The sequence below is a fragment of the Lissotriton vulgaris genome, chromosome 1_1, assembly GCF_964263255.1.
Source record: "Lissotriton vulgaris chromosome 1_1, aLisVul1.2, whole genome shotgun sequence".
Taxonomy (NCBI): domain Eukaryota; kingdom Metazoa; phylum Chordata; class Amphibia; order Caudata; family Salamandridae; genus Lissotriton; species Lissotriton vulgaris.
In genome coordinates, this window is record NC_141685.1 from 241598390 (window position 1) to 241623935 (window position 25546).

Genomic DNA, 25546 nt, shown 5'->3' on the forward strand with positions numbered 1-25546 from the left:
ATCTACAGTCAGTGCAGATTCCTTCTAAGACAGGACATTTTTTAGCTAGGTGGTCTGCTTCCTGGAATCAGCCTGCTTTGCTTTTCCCAAACTTCGGTTAGCAGAGGTAAATGGGTCTTCCACTAAAGTGTCCTTAGCTCGCTTTTGGTAATGTGGCTTGAGCAGTAAGGCCTAAGGCACGCTCAAAGGTAAAGCATATCACTGGAAGTCGCAAATTTGCATACAGTGCAGTAAAAACACAAGGAACTTCAAGATAAAAACCAATTTTAGATAAACAACAACATTTATGAATAACTTAGGAGCAAAATCAAAAGCAGGTCTGTGGTTTAAATACTAATAAATAGCAAAAACAACTGTCCAAAGGAAAACGAACAATGCTCATAGTCATAAATTCAACACCACAAAGGTAAATAATTTTTATTTTAAATGTCGATCCACTGCATCAATGTTGATGAGCCACACAAAACAGTAGTTAACTGTGCTAGCCATGCTCGAGGGGGTATTGGTAAGTTAAGTCTCTGGTGATGATTAATACTGGAATCCGATGCAAGATTTTGGGCTGAATCAGTCTCAGAAGGTGACAAGCTGCACAGAATTGGCTTGAAGTGCAAAATGCCTACCAATGCTCATCAAGTTGAACCTGAATCTATGGCCATCAAAATGCGTAAAACTTCAGGTAGTAAAAACAGCTGCAAAGTCTTCAAAGCATCCAAGTTAAGGAGATGGTTAAAGGTTGATGATCTGAGCCAAAGCATGTACCATGGTGTGAGAACAAGCAGCATACTGGAGCTCACACCGATGATTCAAGCAGGAAACTTGTAACCGTCAGGGTGTATCACAGAGGTTCAAAGGTCGATCAGAGATTGGACCCATACAATTATCCAAGTGGAAAGGTAGAATACCAATAAAGGCATATCAAGGTACAGGGATGTCAGTTTTGGGTTTTTATCTGTACAGCGAAGGAAAAGAACTTTTCATTGTATAAAAATGCATATGAAGACTAAGTCCTCAGAAACAGTTAACAGCAAAGGACATTTCAGCGCCAATGTGGTGGTAAACACAACAAAATCAGGTAAAAGCAGAAGGGCAAATCATGACAATGTGTTTAACAACATGAAGAAATTACCTGATCCTACTAATGCAATAACAAGTAGCTGCTACAAAAGTACCTCAGGAGGCCCAATGATGTAGCAAGTCCAGGAAAATAACTTCAACATACTTCTCATCAGTCAAACAAACCCAGTGGACAAGTGCTCTGGTGTTCGAGCAGGATCATCGCATTTGCACTAATTACAGACCAAGTATGCACATCCATTTTAGCGTTACCACAAAAATGAAAAATTCAAGTTGAGTTGGACACATTGGAGAGCTATTCACAAAAGTATTTTACACCTGTGAGTAATCTGTATGTGCAATGATGCTCTTAGAGTACAAATGTAACTTACTACAGCCAAAATGGAGCAATAGAAAGTGCAGCACTACACATGGCCAACCACTGATAATGCACAAACCTCCTTTAGAAAAAATTGGAGGCAGAAACTTAAAAATATAACCCAATAGAAAATAAAGATACATTAAAATAATCTAATCTGCCTTTTAAAACTACATATACCGTCAAAAGAATGTGAAAAAATTAATTACATGTATTTTAAAATTAGTTATTTCATGATAGTCGTCAATTAACTGTATTCGCTTGCTTATTCAGACAATCATAAAAGCACATAAAAACAATTATTTCATTGCACATGATAAAATTGAGAAGAATATTTTTTGCAATACATTATAAAAGTTCAATATGAAAAATATTAATATGCCAAAGCAATCATTATGACCTAACAATGACAATATACAGATTTCCTTTGGCCGAGCACTTTTTTAAATAACATTCCTATACCCCAGACTCGATGTACGTAGTCCAAAAGCTGCAACACAAGAAGCACTGGGCGGCACTGTCTCATCCCCAACTCCTTTAAAATGGATACAATCCAAGCTTTCCTTAATGTACTATAAAATCTACAGAATAGAAGGACGTGTATAGTAGATTATTCAGAAAGAGTGTCACAAGGACACAATTCCAATACTCAAGTCCAATCGTTCATTTTAGGAAAGCTCACAAGCCCATGGAAGATCCCACACCTAAATCTAGTAAATAAAAACCAATTGTAGCACCAGGTACAACAGTTAAATAATGTTGTACACTAAAAGTAGTTAAAATCAACTGATTATAGTGGACAGTAGACTTCAAAATCTCTGTTGACATTCTTATGGAGTCCAAGAGCAAAAGACCCTCCTTTTTTTAAAATCCTTTCTGGTAATCGACAGCATGGTGTTTGGGTCATTAAAATATTTTGAGTGACCCAGGTCGGACATCAAATTTTTGACAAACCTCAACCAGGGAATCATTAGAGCTCCTTCTAGTTTCATACTGTCTGCTAAAATATCCTGGTTTAACTTTGTCTCAGTTTTTGTCCAAATCCTGTGCCATAGGAGAATAGGCTCCATTTTTATTAGATCAGAAATATATGGTAAGCCCAACTCAGTGTGGCAGATATAAGAAGATAGACTGCTCGGGACGGCTAAAATGTATCTTAAGAAAGCATTTTCCACAGTTTGCAGCGGATGCGTGTCAGCAAAACCCCACACCCCTGCTCCGTACATGGCGGTGGGGATACATTTTGCTTTGCATATCTGTATGAGCTCCACTGGCGGTCTTTTGCCTAACTTTCTTGAGAAATTAACAAGTGCCATTGTTGATCTTCAAAATACACTTTTTTGCCAGTATAACATGTGTCCATGAATCACTACAGTCAAAATGTATCCCAAGATATGCAAATGTTTTTGTGTGCCCTATTTTCTGGCCTCCCACAAACATATCCCTACACCTTTGACTACCACGGCCACACCTCATTATAAATGTCTTTGAGATGTTTACCCTGAGATCCAAGCGACCCATAAACTTAGTAAAACTATCCAAGACACTCTGTAAGCCTACTTGGGTGAGGGACATTAGAACCGCGTTGTCCGAATGATAGAATATGTTAACCTTTTAATTTAAAAATATTGTGACTATTAAAAATATAATTTCAATTGATTCTATAGATAACTTTTAAGGCTGTGTAAACAGAGGTGTGTAAGGCAAATTAGTATTTCTAAGTACATAATAAGAAAATATGATGATTTTACCTAGTTGGGATTAACAGATCTTTCAAAAAAATGTTTTAACACATGTAACATCAATTAAATATTTAATTGAAATACAAGTTAATAGTGTTGTAGTCTTTTTTGTTTTGGTCTATATTTGAAGCATATAACATTAATATTTAACTTAAACAGTTCATTTTTGCAACATTCATAAACTTTTCAAATAATCCCTATTTTTTTTACACAGGTAAGCTCTACCCAAAATGAATATTTCATAAATGGTAGGTTTTTCTTAAGCTTACATTCAGTTATTCACCTAAAGTAACATTTTTTATATGTATTAATAATTAATAAATGCAATGTAGATAATTATACCAATTGTAATGATACTTTAATAAAAAGTAATGTTATATTAGTGTTTAAATTAAAAACTTTATTAAAACATTTTAATGTAATAAAATGTTTTCCTTTTACATATTCTTTTGCCATAAATTACATGTATTTATTGATTTGTAACTAGTTTAAAATATTTAACTTAACATTATTTCCTATTGGGTTTTTATTTTACGTCCCCACTGCCGTTATTATTTACAGAGAGTGTAGCAGTTCCATGCGATAGCAATGTGTGATCAAGACTTCAGCTCTGAGGTGGAGTACATTTACAACTGTTTTAGGTACATTATGACTGTAGTAACTTTAGAAGTGTGGTTTTTAAATAGCAATGGGCTTACTCCTTTGTGGGCGAGTGCCTGTCATTCCCTAAACCCCTCTATAAAGTCATCTTTTCTCCTCCCTTAGCCCATCTACTTTATTCGAAAGCATTTCCTACTTTACAGCAACTCCGTTCTATCCCTCCCACAATCTCTGCTGGGTTGATGCCATGGCTTTTTAAAACTCAGGGAGAAATGAAAACTGAATGGAATAAGGGCCACAGATAATTACTAAGGAATGAGGTTAATTCAAGCTTTTCCATTCCTTGCGGTGTGCTTTTCTCAGTACACAGCTTGTAGGACAATCAAAAGTTTGAGGTCTTTATGGGTGGATCATGGGAAGGTTTTGCGATGCGAAAACCTCCTCCCCAGGGTAGACTGGGAGCACCTTTTATTTGCACGCATTGTCTCTTTCATTTATAAAGGTTACATTTACATATAGACTTTTTGTTACATTGAGAGGACACATAATTGTCCCCGATTGTGTGTTCTCTCAAGTTGAATCAAACTGAATCTCCACCTGACACTTCCCGGGCATTTAGAGCAATGGCAAGGTTTGTCTATCATAAGTTTCTCCCAATCTTCAGAGCACTGATAATGTCTTTATACAGTGTGCTTTCTTTTATGTTGAGTGAGATTGCCTTTCTTACTAAAGCTTTTCCCGCATTCAGAGCACTGATAAGGTTTTAGTCCAGTGTGAGTTCTCTCATGATCAACAAGATCAGATTTCTGACTGAAGCCTTTCCTGCATCCAGAGCACTGATGAGGTTTGTATCCAGTGTGTGTTCTCTCATGACGAACAAGATCAGATTTAAGACTGAAACCTTTCCTGCATTCAGAGCACTGATAAGGTTTCTGCCCAGTGTGTCTTCTCTTATGTTGAGCGAGATTGCCTGCCAGGCTGAAGCTTTTCAAGCATTCAGAGCACTGATACGGTTTTAGTCCAGTGTGAGTTCTCTCATGATAAACAAGACCAGATTTCTGATTGAAGCTTTTCCAGCATTCAGAGCATTGATAAGGTTTGTGCCCAGTATGGATTCTCTCATGTTGAATTAAACAGGCTCTCACACTGAAGCTTTTTTGGCATTCAGAGCACTGATACGGTTTTAGTCCAGTGTGAGTTCTCTCATGATAAACAAGACCAGATTTCTGATTGAAGCTTTTCCAGCATTCAGAGCATTGATAAGGTTTGTGTCCAGTATGGATTCTCTCATGTTGAATTAAACAGGCTCTCACACTGAAGCTTTTTTGGCATTCAGAGCACTGATACGGTTTTAGTCCAGTGTGAGTTCTCTCATGATAAACAAGACCAGATTTCTGATTGAAGCTTTTCCAGCATTCAGAGCATTGATAAGGTTTGTGCCCAGTATGGATTCTCTCATGTTGAATTAAACAGGCTCTCACACTGAAGCTTTTTTGGCATTCAGAGCACTGATACGGTTTTAGTCCAGTGTGAGTTCTCTCATGATAAACAAGACCAGATTTCTGATTGAAGCTTTTCCAGCATTCAGAGCATTGATAAGGTTTGTGCCCAGTATGGATTCTCTCATGTTGAATTAAACAGGCTCTCACACTGAAGCTTTTTTGGCATTCAGAGCACTGATACGGTTTTAGTCCAGTGTGAGTTCTCTCATGATAAACAAGACCAGATTTCTGATTGAAGCTTTTCCAGCATTCAGAGCATTGATAAGGTTTGTGTCCAGTATGGATTCTCTCATGTTGAATTAAACAGGCTCTCACACTGAAGCTTTTTTGGCATTCAGAGCACTGATACGGTTTTAGTCCAGTGTGTGTTCTCTCATGACAAACAAGAACAGATTTATGACTGAAGCCTTTCCAGCACTCAGAGCACTGATAAGGTTTCAACCCAGTGTGAGTTCTCTCATGTATAGTGAGGCTTCGTTTTGAAATGAAGCTTTTCTGGCATTCAGAGCACTGATACGGTTTGTGTCCAGTATGGATTCTCTCATGTTGAATTAAATGTGCTCTCCGACTGAAGCTGGTCTGACATTCGTTGCATTGATAAGGTTTTTGTCCAGTGTGGATTCTCAAATGTAAAATGAGAGAGTTTTGGTAACGGAAGTCTTTCTGGCATTCAGAACACGGATATGGTTTCTGCCCAGTGTGGATTCTCTTGTGTCGAGTGAGACTGTTTTCATAACTGAAGCTTTTTTCACACTCAGAGCATTGATATGGTTTTTGTCCAGTGTGGGTTCTTTCATGGCTAGTGAGACCAGATTTCTGACTGAAACTTTTCCAGCATTCAGAGCACTGATATGGTTTGTCTCCAGTGTGGGTTCTCACATGTATACCAAGACTAGCTTTCCGACTGAAGCTTTGTTGACACTCAGAGCACTGATAAGGTTTTTGCAGAGTGTGGATTCTCAAATGTTGAATTAGATAGCCTTTCTGACTGAAGCCTTTCTGGCATTCAGGACACTGATAAGGTTTTTGTCCAGTGTGAGTTCTCTCATATTTAGTGAGGTGGGATTGATAACGGAAGTGGTTCTCACATTCATTGCTCTTATTCGAGTTGTGTGTATCTTCTAGTTGGGGTTGTTCTGGGATACATGCCATCTTAAAACTGAATCTGATTCCAGAGTCTGGTACTCGTTTATGTTACACTCAGCAGGTTAACTTATAAAATACACTGCAGATGCTCTTCTTAACATCTGTATTTAACTAACTATAGTTTTTATCTGCAGATCATTTTCCTACCCTTAAAGGCAGCCTATCTAACTGCTCTTATAAACTTTCATAGAGGAGCCCCTTGTATGTATTAAGATGCCCCTAATGAATTCATTCTCTCCAAGTTATGCCCGGGTTAGTTCTCTCAGGTTAAATTAGACTCATTTTCTGACTCCAGTTCATCACTGATAAGACCTTTGGGGTTTAGTGTTTGCCTGTTAAGTATATTTGTTCATTCAAGTAATGACAGGTGATTAGGGCATGACAGGGTGGTTTTATGAATTATCAATAGTGTAACAGTGGCCACTTTTAGGTTTTCTGCGTAAAGAGTATGCTTTTTGGATCAACAGCTAAGGCAGGCACTCGATTGACTTTGCAGGTCCAGGACACTTTGAAACCACTCAGATCACATCAAGAGACAGAGTTGGTGGGGAAAATCTTTCTATATTGGAAATGATAATCCAGTGTATTTGCTGTAATGACATCTGAGAAAGAGCATTTACAATAACTTTCTTATAAACAATGCTTCCTTTCCTCTGAATCACTGGAGACAGAGACCTAGGCTTGCTATTTTAAACTGAGGTAATTTGTCTTTCTGACAATTTTATCATATCACGTGTACGAATACCGTTTTGTTGAGGAGGGGTTTGGATCTCTAAGGCATTACTCATAAACAATCAGACAGAATTTACAACACTGGTTATTCCCAAGTGCACTGCGTGGGCATCGATTGTGGTCAATGTTCTTTGTTCGACCAATCTTGAAATGTTTCCTTTAAGTGAAAATATTCCTACAATTAGTAGATGCAGACTGTCAATTTATTCTTGTGTTCCATTTATAATTAAGAGGCTCCTCAACATCAGTAACGGACACATGGTAAACATTTATGGTCATTTTCATTTAGAGATTTAACAACTTTCACATTCAGCAGTATCTTCCACTCCAAGTTCCTCACCATTCCTGGCACATAGAATATGTTTCTCCTCTAGAGCTCAAGAATGTTTTAACTTTATTCAAAATAATCCTTATCGTAGTGTTTCACTAAATTTAAACCACTTTTTTGTTCATGCTTCAGTCGCCTGTAGGAATAGAGTTAGAGATTGTAAATGAACACAAAGAAAACATATTTATGACCTTATACTTTGCAGAAAGAAAGAATTTACAAATACAAGACAGGAACTCAGTTTGAGAGAATTTCTGATAGTGGTGAAGCAACTCTTGGACACTGTGTAGATCGGTTTCTTGGAACCACTGGAACTCAAGATTGCTAAAGTAAAAGAAGTGATATTTAGGAAAGAAACAAGTTACACATATATTGTGACACACATTCTCAGTAGTTCCCAACAAAATCAATTTGTACTTTCTGTGGCAAAGGCTGTGATCATAGTGAGATATGTGTAATATTTTTTATAAATTATCAGATGGTATTTACTCCCCTAACCACTTATAGGGTTAATCTATTTGTTTTTACAGTGATTTAGGAAAGAACGTTTTATTGAACTAAGGAATTGGCCTTGATGTAATCACTGCTTTAAATGCCACAGTAGAGACAGGCCATGTCCAGTTAGCTCAGTAGAATTTACCATTTCAAACTGTGGGGAACATAAGGACTTACTTGGTGGTCCAGAACTCCTCACACTCCTCCGACAGGATCTAGGTACTGCAACTGCTGAAATGGGGGAAAAAATCTAAGTAAAGGAAACCAAAAAGGGACAACAAAAGACAAACACAAAATGAACAGAGCAAAAATAAAAAAAAGAATATCTTTCCATCTCACCACAGGCAGGGACCCGGCATGACCCCTGAAGTGGCAGACAAGACAGAAAAGAGCAGGATAGGAGGACCTAAAGAGGTTGAAGTAAGATCCAGAGAGAAAAGATGCACAAAGATCAGACAGAGGGAGAATAGAATCATGTGGTGTAGAGGAGGGGAGGCTCTGATTGATTAGGAACTGCTGGGCAAAACCGACCTAAAAAGGAATTTGACCTGCACTAGTTCCCCAACATGTTCAAGGAGGAATGTGGCTCTATCTGGGTATTAGCAGAAGTTTGATAGCAACAAGAATAATGCAGAGAGAATCAAATGTGGAAGTTGCAGAGATAAAAAAAAGATCAAAAGACGGAATAGAGAAAGAAGAAAAAGGTGGAAAGGAAAGTTAGGGTTATCGGAATCCTTACCTACAGCTTTTTTTTGCTTCTTAATGGGTGGCGGCCACGCTGCACCATATGGTCATCCAAGAATTCCTAGAAAAGAAGTAAATAAATGCTTTTGCTTCAGACGAAAATCACACTTCATACCATCTTCCAAATAACCGTCCTGAACTTACAAAACAAAAGGAACGCTTGCTCACTGGAAGCCATTGTAAAGCAACCATTGTTATGAATAAATCGACTTTTTTGGTTCACCAAGAATCATGATGCCTTGCTGGAAATGGTCTCTATTAATATGGAGTGCGCCCACAGTCTCAGAGAAGGGACCCTAACAACCTAAACCACTTCTTCATAACCCCACATCTTTTCATTTAAAGCCCATGGCACTTGTGAATCAAAACAATATGCTTCACAATTGGAATGTTAAAGTTCTTGTACATAATTCTGACCACCCTTCATAAATCAGCCAACCACACTCTTAGATTTATAGAAGCCCTGCTTTCTGAGCAGCAGTTCAAGCAGATGCAGCGTGCGAATTCTGAGAATTGGAAGCAGCACGGCATCAATGCGCTGGTGCGTATTATTATACATTTTCTAAAGGGATGATGCAGAGGGTCAGTGTCTTGTGAACTCCACTGGACGGCGACCCAAGAACTAGACTTTCGATGAAACATTCGCAAGACAAAGCTTACAAAATGTTGAGATCTTGTTTGAAGACAATGGAGCACCAGCCGATAAACCCTAATACAGGCCCGATGCTCTCAACATTACAATGTCCTAATACACAGCCTCTTCCTCACTCTTTCCACTGCCTCTCCAAAATATATGTATTGGGCAGGGGAAAGCAAAGGAAAGAGCCTTTGCAGCAGGGCATACAGGAGCCTTCCCCCCTTCCTTCTTCTGTAGCTCGCAGTGTCACTGGTGCATTGGAAGGAGGGGGTTGGATTTCTGCTACCCATCTGCATCTTCGTGGCTCACCTGTACGATGAAAAGCAGGCTGGATTAAGCCTCCTTTTACAGCTATTGTTGTGAATGTTCAACAGTTAACCATGGTGAGTCTGCATGCAGCTGTTAATTGTTGAACATTTACAGCAACAGCTGAGAAACAAAGGTTTTGGAGCCGCGGAAGACAGTTTCAACCCACTCCTTATCCGTTGCGCCTTTGTTTTAATAATTAACACATTATGCTCTCATCGGGCAAATGTTTTAATACCCTTATAGCCCACCGTAGCAGGCGATACTGGCCACTAAAGGACTGCTCCCTTGTGAAAAGGACCTTGACTTTGGAGCTACAGTGAGCTATAATGTTATATTAAAGTTTTAAAATAATTGCAGAAGGCAAAAACATGGTTACTCTTTCAGAGAAATAATCATCACAATATTTGCAAGAGAATCACATAAAGGTAATCTCTACAGTATATCAAAAGCCAGAATCAGAAATAACTTTAGATGTAAACTCAATAGACAGATCAACGCAGCAGAAATGGAAAATGTTCATCTATAATATCAGATAGCAAACTGACAGAATCTGCTTAGTTAAAATCAAAGGAAAGTTCTTAAGTATAAATCAGTAAGAGGATTGACATGTAGTCTGCCTTTTGAAAAAGGGTAAACAAATTCCAGCAAATTCCCCCAAAACTGTACATTATAAGTTTTCAGACAGAGAGAACACATTATTGACATGGTTCAGGATGAGGTAATTATGACAACAAACAATAAACTTTCAGGAAAACAGCATAAAAAAATTGAATTTTACAAAACACACTTATAAAATTAATAATTGTGACTCTTAACCCAAATGTAAGAGAAAATCATTGGAGGTTGCATGTTCTACAATGCAATGCATCAAAATGGTACAACAACAATGTACATTTTTCCCACGTCCTGTAAGATCTTCCATTTTCCACTTTTTTTATTCCAGGATTGGAGCGCTACATGGGCTCCTTAGAACTTCTTTTAGAATGCCCTGCTCAATCATATTATCAATGACAGGTCAAATTCCCTCCTCTACTTCACGTGTAAGGTTGTACTGAAGATACACGGCATTCGGTTTTACAGTGATGTTCACTGGCTTTGCACTTTCAATCAATCCAGTTTTTTTCCAGGTAAAATTCCAAGCCTCTTAATTTACTGTGCAATTTAAATCTGGAGGTAAATCCTCCTTTGTAAAGCTTGGAAACAAATTAACCCCCAAGTCTTCCGAATGTAATATAGAATCTTCATCTTGTGTTTGAATACAAACACTATCCGATGAACACTACATAATAAAAAATAACTGGACAAATATCACTAATTATAAATTTGTGGCCATTCATTATCAACCTAATTTGTACAGAAACATTTGCTGGCAGCTAATTAGTTAGTTATTTATTAGAAATGCCTACAATTTGGACTTCTTTTCCCAAGAGGAGTAGGTTGGGAGCGTCCGTCAGTCTGACTGTGGGATGGGTAGCACCTTTATAGATTAAAAGTGATACTGGATGGCCATTTTCATTTTCATCTAGGAAAAGGCCATTCTAGTCTACCTGTAAGACTGCGCCAAGCATGCAATCCTTCTCTAATTTCAGCTATGGTCATGGAGTCTGATGTAGACCACTGGAAAGTCCAAGTGTAGATGCAAATTGTGGAAAATCAGTAATCACTGAAGGATTTTGTTGAGATCTTAAATTTGTTGAGAATGTGGCATTCTATTTTGAATTGGGATGTGAGGCCTTTGGGACTGCAGGCATGTTTCAACTTAACTGCCATTGATTTGCATGATCAGCATAGAGGCCTGTTGGGCTAGGACAATTGCCTGTGACATCCCATTCAAGTTCCTGTTTCTCAGTTCTGCAAGCATGGCAGGGAGCATGGTTTATTCTTCACATTATTAGTATTTGAGGTATTTACATTGTTAGTAAATCCTATACCCAGATGATCAACCTTTCCACTTTTCACATATTGAACATCATGCTCATTACATATCCGAATTTGCACCAGCACCAAACAAGAATCCAACGCATGAGAAAAACTTTTGTCACTGTTCTGGAAAAGGTTTGTCTGAGCCCCCATATTGTTATGGTGATATGTTTATGCTTAGCATCAAATCAGTACAGTACTTTGCATATAACGAAACCGAATCCAGAACTTTGTCTGTCAGCACATCACACTTTGCTGGATATATGCACTAACCTCTGGATGCAACATTAAAAGAAATGCAGACACAAAAGCAGACACCATATCTTTTGCCTGGTATTCGGCTGCTAAATTGTGTAAATCTGCATTAATATCTTGTTATATACATGCACTAACTCCTTTGGATCTTGTCTTGCCCATATTATTTTGACCAATTGACCTGTATTGAGAAACCCTTGTTTAAATAATCAACTCTTCATACTCTCCATAACAACTTTAGACTCATTATTTTCAGTTCTGCGGCTCTTCAATTGGGTAGTTTACAACCAACTTACACCCATTCCACAAATCTTCTGAGACATCAATTTAAAATAACATATTTAAACCCATCTAAAGCACCTTTAAAATAGTTACAATCTTCTTTACCTCTGTATACCACTTTTCTGGTTCCATCTAAGCTTGCGGAAATTTGTTGTGAATCTGAAAATATCAGCTCTCAACCATGGCACATACTCTCCTCCATGCACTTCTCAAAGGAAATTATTTTGCATCATAGGTTGCGATAGTTTGGGAGCTAGAGCAACAAAACCTCATCTCAAGGATGGTCCTGAGAAAGAGAACACCAAGCAATCACCTGATTCTTCCAAGAAGAAATGGGATAACAATAAAAAACAGAAGAATAGAGAGAAAAGATCTCAATCTAGGGGGTGGGTCTCCTCAACAGGAGCCCTCCGTAAGGGGGTACAACCGTAGGAATCGTGATAACATTAAAAAACCTCTCATTTATCAGAATACTGATACACGTTCCTCTCGTTACTTTAAGGGTTCATCATAAAACTCTGTGAGGGAAGGACAGTCAGAACCCAGACAAGAAGAACTTACAAAGTCCCGAAACATGCAACGTACTTCAGACTATACTTTCAAAAAAGAAGAGAAGCCCAAATCAAAACCTCAATTTAAAAAGAAGAAAGTAGCAGGTCTTAAAGTAGACATGCCCAGAATTCTAAGGACTCAATTTCTGAACAGGGAATGGGCTGACAATGCTAGACAGCGCAGCAGAAGTAACAATAGCTCACCAGAACCTGATGGAATTTCTGGTGACAGCGGAGTTGAATGTACAGATCACGTTTGAAACAGCTTATACGAGGGTAAGTGTCCCACATAGGTTACATGAAATAACACTCCAAATGGAGGGGGACAAACCCAGAAAAATTAAAGGTCTCTTTTGGGAGAACCGGACTCATGGATTTGACATCCTTTTAGCTGAAAAACATTGGCCGCCAGAAATTGTTATGGATTGCCCAAAGGGAGAAAGGTAATTTTAGCGTCTTTTTCTTTACCATGTTCCAATATACTTAAAACATACATACGTGCAGGAGTGGCCGGTAGCACTTGCGCCAGCACTATATCGCAACCATGTTGGGAAGGATGCTGAGTCACCTCACCACACAATCCCAGTAAAGACTACTCCACAAAGACAGTACCCAATGAAACAAGAAGCAAAAGAACAGGTCAGGGATATCTTAAATCAACTTAAACACCAGGATTGTTAGAAATGTGATCTCTGATTGGTACAGCCAGGCAGGCCAGCACACAGGGACCTCCAGGAAACAGCAGCTGGGTCCCGCGGCGGTTCCTCCGAGCAGAGTGTCCCCTCAAGAACACAAGCCCAACAGAACATCTACATGGGGTCACAGCCCCTATATTTATACTGCATTTCCCTTTGTGTCACAGCCCAGGGTTAAGGGATACCAGTTAGAACTGGTATAGGGGAACTTTGGAGTACTTTGTTTTGCTCAGCTCCTCTCTCCTTTGTCAGGTGGAGATTAGACACACCACAGGGGGTGAAGCCGGCATTGTGGAGGGAAGGTCCCAGGTGCAACTCCTCCCTCCCATCTACATGCAGATCTCACTATTTACCACTGGGCAGACTCATCCTGGCTCCTGGGGCCAACCACACCATCCAGCACCTATCAATCACATCAGGCAGGCAGACACACCGCACACAGAAATGCCAACTTATAAAAGTGGCATTTCTCCACTAGTCACCATACATCTGCGCACACCATTGCACAGCATTAATTCTCACGAGTTTGCACATACTAAACTCGCCCCTGCACTCCTCTCATACCAGGAATTACCAGGGAAACACATATCCCCATGCATTCCTATGGGAGGGCAGGCCAATCTCACCACACGCACTCAGAGAGCGCACACACTTTACACTGGGCCACAGTGCTAACGTGCGCATAGGCAAAAAACAACTAATATCAGGTCACAGAAAAGGCAAAAAGTTTAGGGGTAAACCTGCCACAAGGATGTTATTGAAACTTGCACCTCGTCAATGAACAACCCTTTTTCCCGTAATGGAACTGGATAATTCATACTGTCTAGTTTTAGACTCTAGGTATCTGAACACATGCACTAAAACATTTGCAGTATAAAATGCACATAGTACTGCATTAATGAATAACATTGTGTGGAAAAATACAAAACAACACTAGATATCTCAAATGGATTCTTCTGCCAAACTATAGTGCCTGAGAGCAGATATTTGGCAGTGTTCTCAGCGCTCAGGTCTCAGCATCAATTCTGTCAACTCCTCCAAGGGTATAAGACTAGCCCTGGGTTGTTCTCCGCTAGGGTAACAGAGTTACTTCAGAATTTGGATGACGAGGCATTGTCCTACGTAGATGATATTTATCTGACGGATGATGATTTAAAGGATCACTTGACCAGGGTGAGCAATATATTTTTGGGGATCGCCTAGGAGGGCTACAAATTCAACTTTAAAAAAAATCAATAATAGCCCACCTCAATGTCCTATTCTTGGAATAAGAGTTATCAAGTGAAGGGAAAAGCCGGGCTTTTAGAAAAGTGTGTGCTGCTCTAACCTCTAAAATCGTCGAAAAACTTACAATCCATATTTGGATTCCTAAATTTTGGCAGAACATACACTTTAGATTACACAGAAAAAGTAAAACCGTTCTACGACCTAATAAGACCTGATTTTTCAGTTAGGCATTGAACACAGGAACATACGGCATACAAGCTGACATAATAGCGTCCAAACACTTACACACACACAACACGTGTCAACACCACAACTTTGGTGATCCGTGTTATTGCAGGTCGATCTGGATACACTTACCTAACTTTCAATGAAGGCGAAACAGTACCCATAGCATACAAATCACACTGTACACAAACGCAGAAACAAATAATTGTTGTAACTCCAGTACCGGCCTTAGAGGCTGTTACAAAAGCAAGCATTCCAACTGCTAAAGCTTTACATCCAAGATGGATACAATGGGCTAATTCTCTCACTGCAACAGATGTAGATAACAAATTTGACTCTACACTGAAAACACAAGCATTTCTGCAATATGAAAAATATCATGTCCTGAATTAGATAATGCCTATTTGATCAGAAGGAATACATTATTTACACTGACGGATCTGCATAGCCTGCCATAGGAAATAAACAGCAATACAGTGCTGCATGTGTGATTGTGAAGGGTCATATGCAGGGAGGCAAGTTCCATCCTGGCAGTACGAAGACACAATCTCTAGGAGACTGCACGGCACAGCTGGCAGAATTAAAAGCCCTGTTACTGGCACTAAGGAACACGGATCGAGAATCCCCCACACTGATAGTGTGGAATTCTTTTTACTATGTCCAGTCATACAATGAATATCTACACTACAGGGTCAGAATGGGTGTAAGGACTCAAAAGGCACAATTAAGCATAAAATGCTATGGGAACAGGTAACAGAGTTGAAAAACGAACTACAGAGAGCTCTGTGATACACACGCTGAGTCATCAACGTGATGGCATTCACGTTGAAGGGAATTCATTGGCTGATGAAGCCGCAGAAGGAATTGATAAATTGTGGGCAGATGCACAGCTTTTTATTTGTATAATCTCTTTTTTAGTTAAGATTCTGTTATTTTGGTGGTGCACAATGTGGAGACGTCGAGGGCCCACGACGTCAAGTAACAGTTTATTCGTGAAGCCAGAAGGAATCTGGTGTCATCCCGTGTTGGCACACACAGTTTCGTGTCTTATGTGGAAAAAAGACACTTTCATACCTTTTTCATGACATCTTCTTATTTATTTCATCATTTTCAATTTTTTCTCATATTTCAGGACAACTTATAGATAAATACCTTCAACCTTTTGTACAATCCACCACAACATACATCAAGGACACAACGCAATTCTTGTTGAAATTACAACAAATTCAACTTAACCCCAACGAGGAAATATTACTATGCACTGCTGATGTCAGCAGCTTATACACCAACATACCTCACAACATGGGTATCGAAGCAATGGAATTAGCGATCTTAAGTACCAACATCGACCAAGACTTCCAATTATTTTTGATGGAACTTATGCAATTTACCTTAAACCACAGCTACTTCAAAGCCAACGACAAATGGTATCAACAACTAACCGGGATGGCAATGGGCAATTCGGCCGCACCGGTATACGCCAACACGTTCATGCACTGGTATGAAACCCAACACATCCTCAATGACACTAACTGGACTAACCATCTAATAATGATAACAAGATACATCGATGATTACTTCATTGTATGGTCCGAGTCTGAACAAAAATTGAAACAACAATTAAATAATTTCAACTCGATAGATCAGAGGATCCAATTAACTTGGGAAATTTCAAACACAGCAGTCAATTTTTTGGATGTGAGAGTCACGAGAACACAAAATGGATTTACCACTGACCTTTTTGTCAAACCTACAGACCGAAATAATCTCCTCTTACATTCCAGCTTTCACGAACCCAACCTCATCAGGAATTTACCATACTCACAAATGGCACGGGTCAAAAGAATCGTTTCGGAGCAAACTACCCTGGAATCAAGACTCACAGAGATGTCTGAGAAATTTTTGCAAAGAGGTTACCCTAGGAGTCTCATTGAAGAAACTAAAAAGAAAATGGAAAAATCTGATAGATCTAAACTGTTGACACCAACCATAAAAACTGAACAAAACCGAACAGTAGTGGTTTCTAAATTTGGCACCAACAGCAGAAAGTTCAAACAGATTATACTGAAACATTGGATGATTCTCAACCTTGAACCAGATTTTAAACAATCGTTTAACCAACCTCCGATATTCGCTTATACCAGAACAAAAAACCTAGGCGAAATTCTGCAGAACAAAACCAGCGACCCAATCACATATCTTGGAACTAAACCCTGTCTTAATTGTGGTAACTGTAATTCTATCATGAGAGGCCACACTTTCAACCATCCAACTAAAGGTTACCCGATAAAGTTAAGAGTTAATGCAACCTGTGACTCTAGCAACTTAATATACGGGATCAAATGCCCGTGCGGCAAAACATATGTGGGAAAAACAGAGAGACGAATCAAAGTACGTCTCAACGAACATAAATCTAATATAAGACTTAAGAACACAAAATCAGCATTAGCAGCACACTTCACAGAACTACAACATAACGTTTCCCAATTGAAGTTCATTGTTCTAGAGACTGTTCCCAAATACGAAGGAGTTAATAACAACAAACTACTATTGAGACGAGAAAACTACTGGATTTATAAATTATGCACTCAGAAACCAACAGGTTTAAACGAAAGAATTGAATTTTCGTGTTACCTATAATGATATTGCTCTGATAATTGACCATGTTGTAACTGTGCATGCTCCAAATATTATATGGTTGAGTTTTTTGCTAGCTCAAGATGTACTTAGAATGAAATAGCTCAGTTCATTCACACAACACTCTTTTTTGTTGTCAGCGGTTCGATCCTGCAGCAGATCGCTTTTTAACACTTACAACATTTCCCCACGGGACAACACATTCACTTTACATTTGACGGTTCGCACCCTTTTAGACCCTTAGGTTACTTTTTTATTACCACACGTAATCATTTCCACGAACATCATGACCACCAACCGGGTAGTCTTTTTTCCTCATCTATAAATCACATGACTAAACACATGATCGCGGGAAACCCAATAGTTGAATTTAAGAACACCGGAAACTATTCAGTTTCACCGGCGAGTCTAAACTGTTAACTCCGGACGAGACGCGAGACACTCTAAACTCCAGGTTAGTACCCGCTCGAACTTTTTATTCTAACGCTACCGCGTTATGAACCGACTCGACATAGAACCCACTGCTCACGACCTTTTTTTCCCCCCACCTTTCAGATTATCGCGATTACTCACACCAGGCTTGTAAGTGGACACCAATTTATTTACATCTTATCCATGTTGGTTTTCTGAGAGCACGAGTTTCATTTTTAAATGTACAACATAACAATGAACATGAGTTAGCAAAATTTACAACAGTATAACCACTAGCGTGTTGATATATTTACCGTAGAGATTTGATCCTAATATCCGTTTACATTCTTTTTTGTAGTGTCAATCCCTGATGAAGGGCATGGTATTCAAATGCCCGAAATGCATTGGATATGTTTTTTCTGATAACGCCTGAGGTATAAGTGATGATATTTGATGAAATATGAGAAAAAATTGAAAATGATGAAATAAATAAGAAGATGTCATGAAAAAGGTATGAAAGTGTCTTTTTTCCACATAAGACACGAAACTGTGTGTGCCAACACGGGATGACACCAGATTCCTTCTGGCTTCACGAAGAAGCCGCAGAAGGGACAGTATGTACTGCTGCCATAGCTGCAAACTCCCATTCCAAAACAAGAATAAACAGACAGATAATGGTAGCTCTCATTGCTTCACGCAAAAACATCACAGCCTTACCGAAAGGTTTTCAACTCAAGTACTCTAACAAGTTAGATGCAAATAACATTCCGTATATGCTTAAATTCCAAGAGTAGAGGACAGAGTAATACCAAACATGGATCGTAGATTAAGCTTAATTCTATCTGCACACAAGAGTCTAGGTACTTCACACACAGGAGTTACCGCAACTATTTCTTTATTGAAACAATGCTTTTGGTGGCCAGGGTTAACTTAACAAACAAAGACTTTTGTCTTAACGTGCAACCTCTGTTAGCAGATGAAGGGTTCCACCGTAGCACGTCCAGCGCAGACACCACTATTGATATCAGACAGACCACTCTCTTGTGTCTATTTGGACCCCTACGACGCCTTAAAATCAGACGGGCTAACAAGTATATTTTGGTGGCAGAGGATTCATGCTCTAGATTCCTATGGGTATGGTCTCAGCGCTCAGCTGATGCTCAAACTGTTATAAAAGATTTGAGATCTTCATAGGGACATACGCACTTGGCACATTACATTCTGACCATGGCCCCGCGTTTAGCCCTAGTGCTTACAAGGATGCCATGGGAAGTTTGGGTGTTGCATTGCGGTACTCCTGTCGTACCATCCCAAGGGAAATTCGGTTGTGGAGAGAAAAAAAATGAGACAAAGCAATCTTTAACAGCAAGAGTATTATCTTTGGGTGGTAGTTGGGTCAATCACTTGTACAGGGTCCAAAGAGCCCTTCACAATATGCCAAGAAGTTCCCTAGGAGGTGTCACTCCTTACTAGGTCCTATTTGGGATGAGAATGTGGGTACCTGATCTTGACTATGAAAGCACAGTGGAGGATGAAAAACCTTTTGACATTAATAAACGTTTGGCTGTTTTACAGGATCTCAATGAACTCCGGGCACTACAAAATAACGTGCAAGTAAAACAAACCGTCACTGGTGAAGCCAAATCAGACACGTCAAGACCAGCAGGGATCCCTAAAGTCGGGGATCTGGTCAGGGAGAAGATTATGGACAAGAAAGAATTTGGGCCATCATACAGAAAGACTGTACTTGTCCTGGCAGTCGAAGAAACAAGAACAGTACTTCTTCCTCCTCTTGACGGCAAAAAAAAAAAGAGATTTGTCTCCATTGATCTGATCAAATTACACTTTGTGGCCGCTACTGAATAGTAGGCCTTGTGGGTTCCTGGGTTGTGGACGCTCTCCTCTTACTACCATACAGGAAATTCAGACAAAAAGACTCATAACATTTGAAGAGTCGCCAATATAAAGTAATGGAATTTCTAACAATGAAATGGAACTCGTTCCTCTGGAAACTGAACTTCAAAACACAAATGAAAGACAAATATCAATTCGGCCTACCACCAATGTCTACATCAAAATGCATCCATAAGAGAGACGTCTGCCAGTTCAACAATACCTGCTGAGCTACCATAAATAGATCGAACTGTATCTGGCTACTTTAACGATTTTGATGCCTTCTCTCTGGATCCTAGTGAACCTGAAACAGCGCCAGCTCCAGTTTCCCGTACGCAACAACTTCATAATTTCTACACTTTTCTGAAAAAGACTTACCTAGTTTTCCCATGGCTACAGCTCTGGATAATAACTGGAATATTGTTTTTCCTATTCTGGATTGGCCCAGTGACTATCTTTTGCATACTCATGAATGGAAACTATCACCCAGAACGCTCTGCAGTATCAAATGTGAACTTGGTCCTGAAACCTCATACATCATCTAATAGTGAACGAAGAGACCTGTCCTTCGTGAACATTACAGCTGTTCCAATTCCTTATGGTATAGTTTGGAACAAGGTTGATAATGATGCATTAGATCCCACTGAACTTATAAAAATACTTAATGTATTTAACATTTCTCTAAATTATATCATTACCGTAAATAATATGTTGGCTCATTTAAAACAATCAGCTGCATTTTCAAGCATTTGAAATAAATGTTAGAAGACACATCAGACTATAACACTATGTACTGTTACCAACATTATGGTCATCACTTTTTTCACAAATCAATTTTCACATACCACAATGGGAACATTGCCCAACACCACCAAAAATGAGTCCGAGAACGTTTGCACAGAAATATTTTAATTTTTCAGGGTTTAACACTTCTGACCTGACCTCATATTACTCTACGGTTGTACCTACAACTACACACAAAAATATGCTAACACCAAACAGATTTATTCTCCATCCTTTATTTCCCAACGGTCTGAACTGGGTTTCGACTTCAGGAAGGACACAATGGACATAAAATCAGTCTGGGGTTCAAAGGATTGGCAAGTTCAGGGAACATCCAAGTAACCCTATGGGGATGATATCGGTAACTCTGGGAAGTGAAGTGAAAAGGGGGTCATTGAAAACTCAATTGGTGAAAAGGGAGGGTTAAAAACATAATATATGCACTCCTTATGAAGGGATCAATGGACCAAAGGTCTGTGACCCCCTAAGATGGTAAATTTCATTAATATCTCACTTTAGAAACTGGCGCTACTTGCACCATGGGTCTCGGGAGGGGGGTTGGAGCGAGCCTCAGGCTGTCTATTTTGATTTTACAACCAAGCCTCGACTTGGTGACAAGCCGCGCCCCCTCCATACCGGGCGGGCGCGTTCCAAGCCTCACTCGGGCTAGACACGCCCACCGGGAGGGATTACGCGCCCACCCGGAAGAACGCGGCATGCAGTCCCGATGCTTAAATACTCAAACACCGGCCCCGCTCTCCATCGTCGGGGTCCGGTTTTGAGGCTGAAGATAGGTCTTCTGGCGGGCTGAGAGCGTTGAGGGCGTGAGTGCACCCGGTCCACAAGAGCGCCGATCCACAATACAAAGCTAAGTGCCACCCGTTTAGCGGGGATCTAACAGCTAACCTCTTTCCTTTGCAGGATGTGCCAGGCACGCTCCAACCCCCCTCCAGAGACCCATGGTGCAAGTAGCGCCAGTTTTTAAAGTGAGATATTAATGAAATTTACCATCTTAGGGGTCACAGACCTTTGGTCCATTGATCCCTTCTCTTTTCTTGTTTACTTGAATCTAACCGGGGACTGAGAGAGTGTCCTTGATTCTCCCTACCTCTCCCATTGTTGTTTTGTACATATAAAGAGATGCAGGAATTCCTACCTGAGAGGATCAGGGCCAGAGCAAAGTCTTCCTGAAACAGGGATGGACTGAAGTATTTTTCTGACAACTTTCAGCAGCAGAAGCCTGTAGAGCAGGTTATTTTAAAGTGTCCTTTTAAGGACAGATGAGAGTCCAGCTAAACGCCTTGGTTGCTGACCTCAAGGAATGGGGTTGGCATAGCTCCCAATGACACTGGCCAACACTCCAGTGCCAGTGAGGCTCTAGTCCCAAATACCACTATTTCAGTTTTTTCACTGTTGAGCTTCAGGGAGTTTGATCTTGTCCAATCAGAGACTTCATGGGGGCATCTCCTGAAGTTACTGGCTATCCTTCCTGTATTTTCTTCTAATCTAAATATTTGTGTTCCGTTGAGTAGAGTTTGAGATCAAATGACTCGATCAGACCCTTGTAAAGACTGAAAAGTTTGTGGCTCAAACCAATTGGGTGTTGGGGGAGCTCCTGTGCGGATCGTCCTATGGTTTGATCTGAAGTTAGCTAATGCCAACGCTTGGGTCAGATCTTTCAAGAATCAAGCACGCACTTTGCACAGCAGGAGTAACCCTCTCCAATATCTGTAGTACATTGGAGTGGGATATAGTGTCAACGGCTGCTGACGGATCTAAAAAAAAAAAAAAAAGACAGAGCCCTCATGACATAACACCCTCCCCCCCATACATTATGTCTCTAATATCCTGCTTGGCTTAAGCCAGCACCATCTCTGCAAAGAGATCCTTTCAGGGCCATGATTGGTCTTTGTGCAGAAGTTAGTTGAACTCAAGGTATTTGATTAGCTGCTTGTTCACTGTAGCCTCAGTTAGTTTGGTGAACATCGGGAGCCGATAGAGAGAGACACATCCTTAGAGTTAGAACAAGAGTTAGAGCAGGGAATCCACCTGTCTACGCAACCCTCGAGCAAAAGAGGTACAGCACAGAAGGCGGCTTTGGAGGCTCCCCTCACACAAAACATGAGAAGAAACACTGTAAGCCGCCTTCACAAAACATGCACATCAGGAGCCCTGTGCTCTGCATTTGCACAAAACGTGAAAAGCATGGGCATCAGACGTGCAAGCCTCAAACCTATAAAATAGGCAGACGACAGACAGCAGCAGAGCAAGCCTGCCTTGCATAGCATGTACAGACTGGGCAGCAACTACCCAGACAATCGGTGAAGGTGTAGTTTTGGACCACTGCCTAGAGGCCCCTGAAAAAGTTGAAAACTTTAAACAATCTTTGATTTTAACACAAAATGCTTTGCCAAGCAGGATTTCTAATCCCATGCTCATAATCGTAAAACACTACGAATTCCAGAATGCAAATAAATGTTGCCTTTAAAAGCTCTGATTGGTCGAGTGCCGAGGTGCAACAGTGGAAAAAAGACGAAAAGTGGACTGCGATGCATCCCAGAGTAATTACCAGTGCCTGATATGGACTCAGGCATTACACACAACATTTTCTGTATACCTAAATATGACGGGTATGCCCAGACGTGCGTCCTGTGCTCACTGCACCACTAAAGCTGCACCCTACAGCCCAAATAGGCTGAAACCGGTCTTGCACTGCTTGTGTTCTGCTTCAGAAAGGATCTGGTCTGGCCTATCAGACTGGACTGCTCCTATTGGAATGAATCTAAGGCAGATAAGTATATGTCTCTTTCCTGTCTGAGGTGGCATGGTGGGCTAAAAACGATGGACAGGGATGCAGCCCCATGTAATTACAAGTGCTTCAGATTAGGTCCTCAACGTGCCTGGAATGCATCAGCGGTGGTAAACCATTCACAAACTGGAAGGGGTCCCCAAACTGCTTTATTTAAAAGCAGTCCCAGGCATGGAGGTCTGCTGACCCCAGCAGCCCACCATCCCTGGGAGTGCTAGCCATTCCCAATGGGGTCACAAATTGTGACAGCCTCATTAATATGCATGAGGCATTCAATGTGTGACCCCATTGGAATCACAAACAGTGTCTCAGACACTGTTATACATTGGAAATTGCAAATCGCGACTCACAATTTGGCGCAATTTTTGAGTCCCAATTTCCAATGGTCGTACATCTGGCCCCAGATCTCTTAATACCTAATGATGTCAATAACATTACATGAAATGACATCACATTACAACGGACCCAGTGTGGATACAGATGGAGATGACCTCAGGAAAACTACATGAAAAGACATAGATAAAAGACTTTTGAGGACTGCCACACTGACACTTCTTTGCACCAAGGTACAAATGCAATGTATTGTTGGAAGCTCCAATAACTGCGGCGTGGCAGTCAAGGTAAGATATTGCTTTTCACTCTCCCCTGGAGAGCCTAACAAGTGCCAGACTGAACAGTGGGTTCTCCCTTCAATAACATGGAAGAGATGGCAGTACAGCTGCGCAGAAATCTTTTGCTTCTTTAGCCCCTTCGCTGCTGGGCCTCCCAACCCCCGTGCTAAGCTTTTTTTTTTACTATTTGGGGTAGTTCGCGCTTAGGATCCTGTAACTTTTTGACCACAAAAGGTATCCACGCCAAATTTGCATACTTTTCTTCCAACATCATGGGGATTCTTAAGGTACCCAGGATTTGTCAATTCTCCTGGAGGGGACCCAGAAATTAGCCAAAATATAGCTAAAATAAATTCAGGGGGAATGCAAAAAAAGTGCTGCAAATTAAAGCGTGGTATCAACAAAGGGTTTGTGGGGCTGAAATCACAATTTCTTTCAGCTTTCAGGGACTGACAGACTTTTGTCAGAAAACCAAAATTTTTTTTTTACACAGTTTTGGCATTTTACTGGGACATTTGTGCTATTTTATGTGCTTTCAACCTTCTTCCAGTTAATGATAGAAATGGGTATGAAAGCAATAAGGGATCTTGGAAAGCAATACATTTTTAGAAAAGTAGACAAGATTCTGAATTCAGCAATGTGTCATTTGTGTAGATCCTTCAAGGTTTCTTTATAGAAACTAACAGTTTAAAATAGGAAAAATTGAAAATGAGTTGAAAGAAACAGCCATTTCTGTCAATGTTTACACATGTAACTTCTAATTTTGGCACAAGTTTGAATTCAATATACCATTTACATCCGCTGCACCTTTCTGGTTGTGGGGATATATAGGACTTGTAGGTTCACCAAGAACCCAACAAACCCAGAGCCCATAACTGAGCAAGGTCTTGCAATGGTTTTTATTATGTACCGGGTATATAGCAATTAATTTGGAAAAATATATATAGTGAAAAATCTGTATTAAAGACACTATTTATTTCTGCAATTGAAAGAAAATATACAGTTTTGAAACTGTAGCACATTTCCGAAATTGTGATTACCCATACTACCATGAGAATTATATGACATTTTTCAAAGTGACTCGCTTGTGTGGGTAGGCCTGGAGCCCGTGACAGGAAAGGGTTCAAAACGCAACGTGGACACACCACATTTTCACAGTGAAAACTGACCCTTTTTAGGGCTCGCCCCTTTCCTATTCTGCAGGAATAGCAAAAAGAGCCCTAGTGCAGCTAAACCACTACTTAAGGCCAAGGGCTCTCCCCAAAAGTGGATTTTGGGAAGTGCATGCCTCGTGCACGAGCTTGCGGAAGCCTTCTGCCTATCAGCCTGCCAGTTTTCCTCCCCTAATTATTCACTTCACTTATTCACGGCCGCAGGCCGTGACTCTGGCTCTTCAAAGGCTCTGCTCCCCGCCCCCCGCCTGCACTTCACGGCCGCCAGGCCGTGCCCCTGTCGCTTCATCTGCTTGCCTTCTGTCCCTTAATCTCACCACGACTCCCCCCTCACCTCTCCCACTCCACTGCTTCAGGCCCCCACCATTTGCTCAGGACATTGCTTGTCTGCCTTAGAATTGGACCGAC

General features: G+C 40.4%; 1 protein-coding gene across 1 annotated transcript in view; it reads right to left on the minus strand.

The window, feature by feature from the left end:
* Positions 1 to 402: 402 nt before the first annotated feature.
* The window catches only part of LOC147745353 (uncharacterized), a 164013-nt gene continuing 138869 nt past the window's right edge, over positions 403 to 25546 (minus strand). The window contains 2 exon segments of the mRNA XM_086925058.1: positions 403 to 4351; positions 4353 to 6469. Coding sequence (XP_086781184.1) covers positions 4265 to 4351; positions 4353 to 6469 — 2204 coding nt within the window. The 3' untranslated portion in view covers positions 403 to 4264.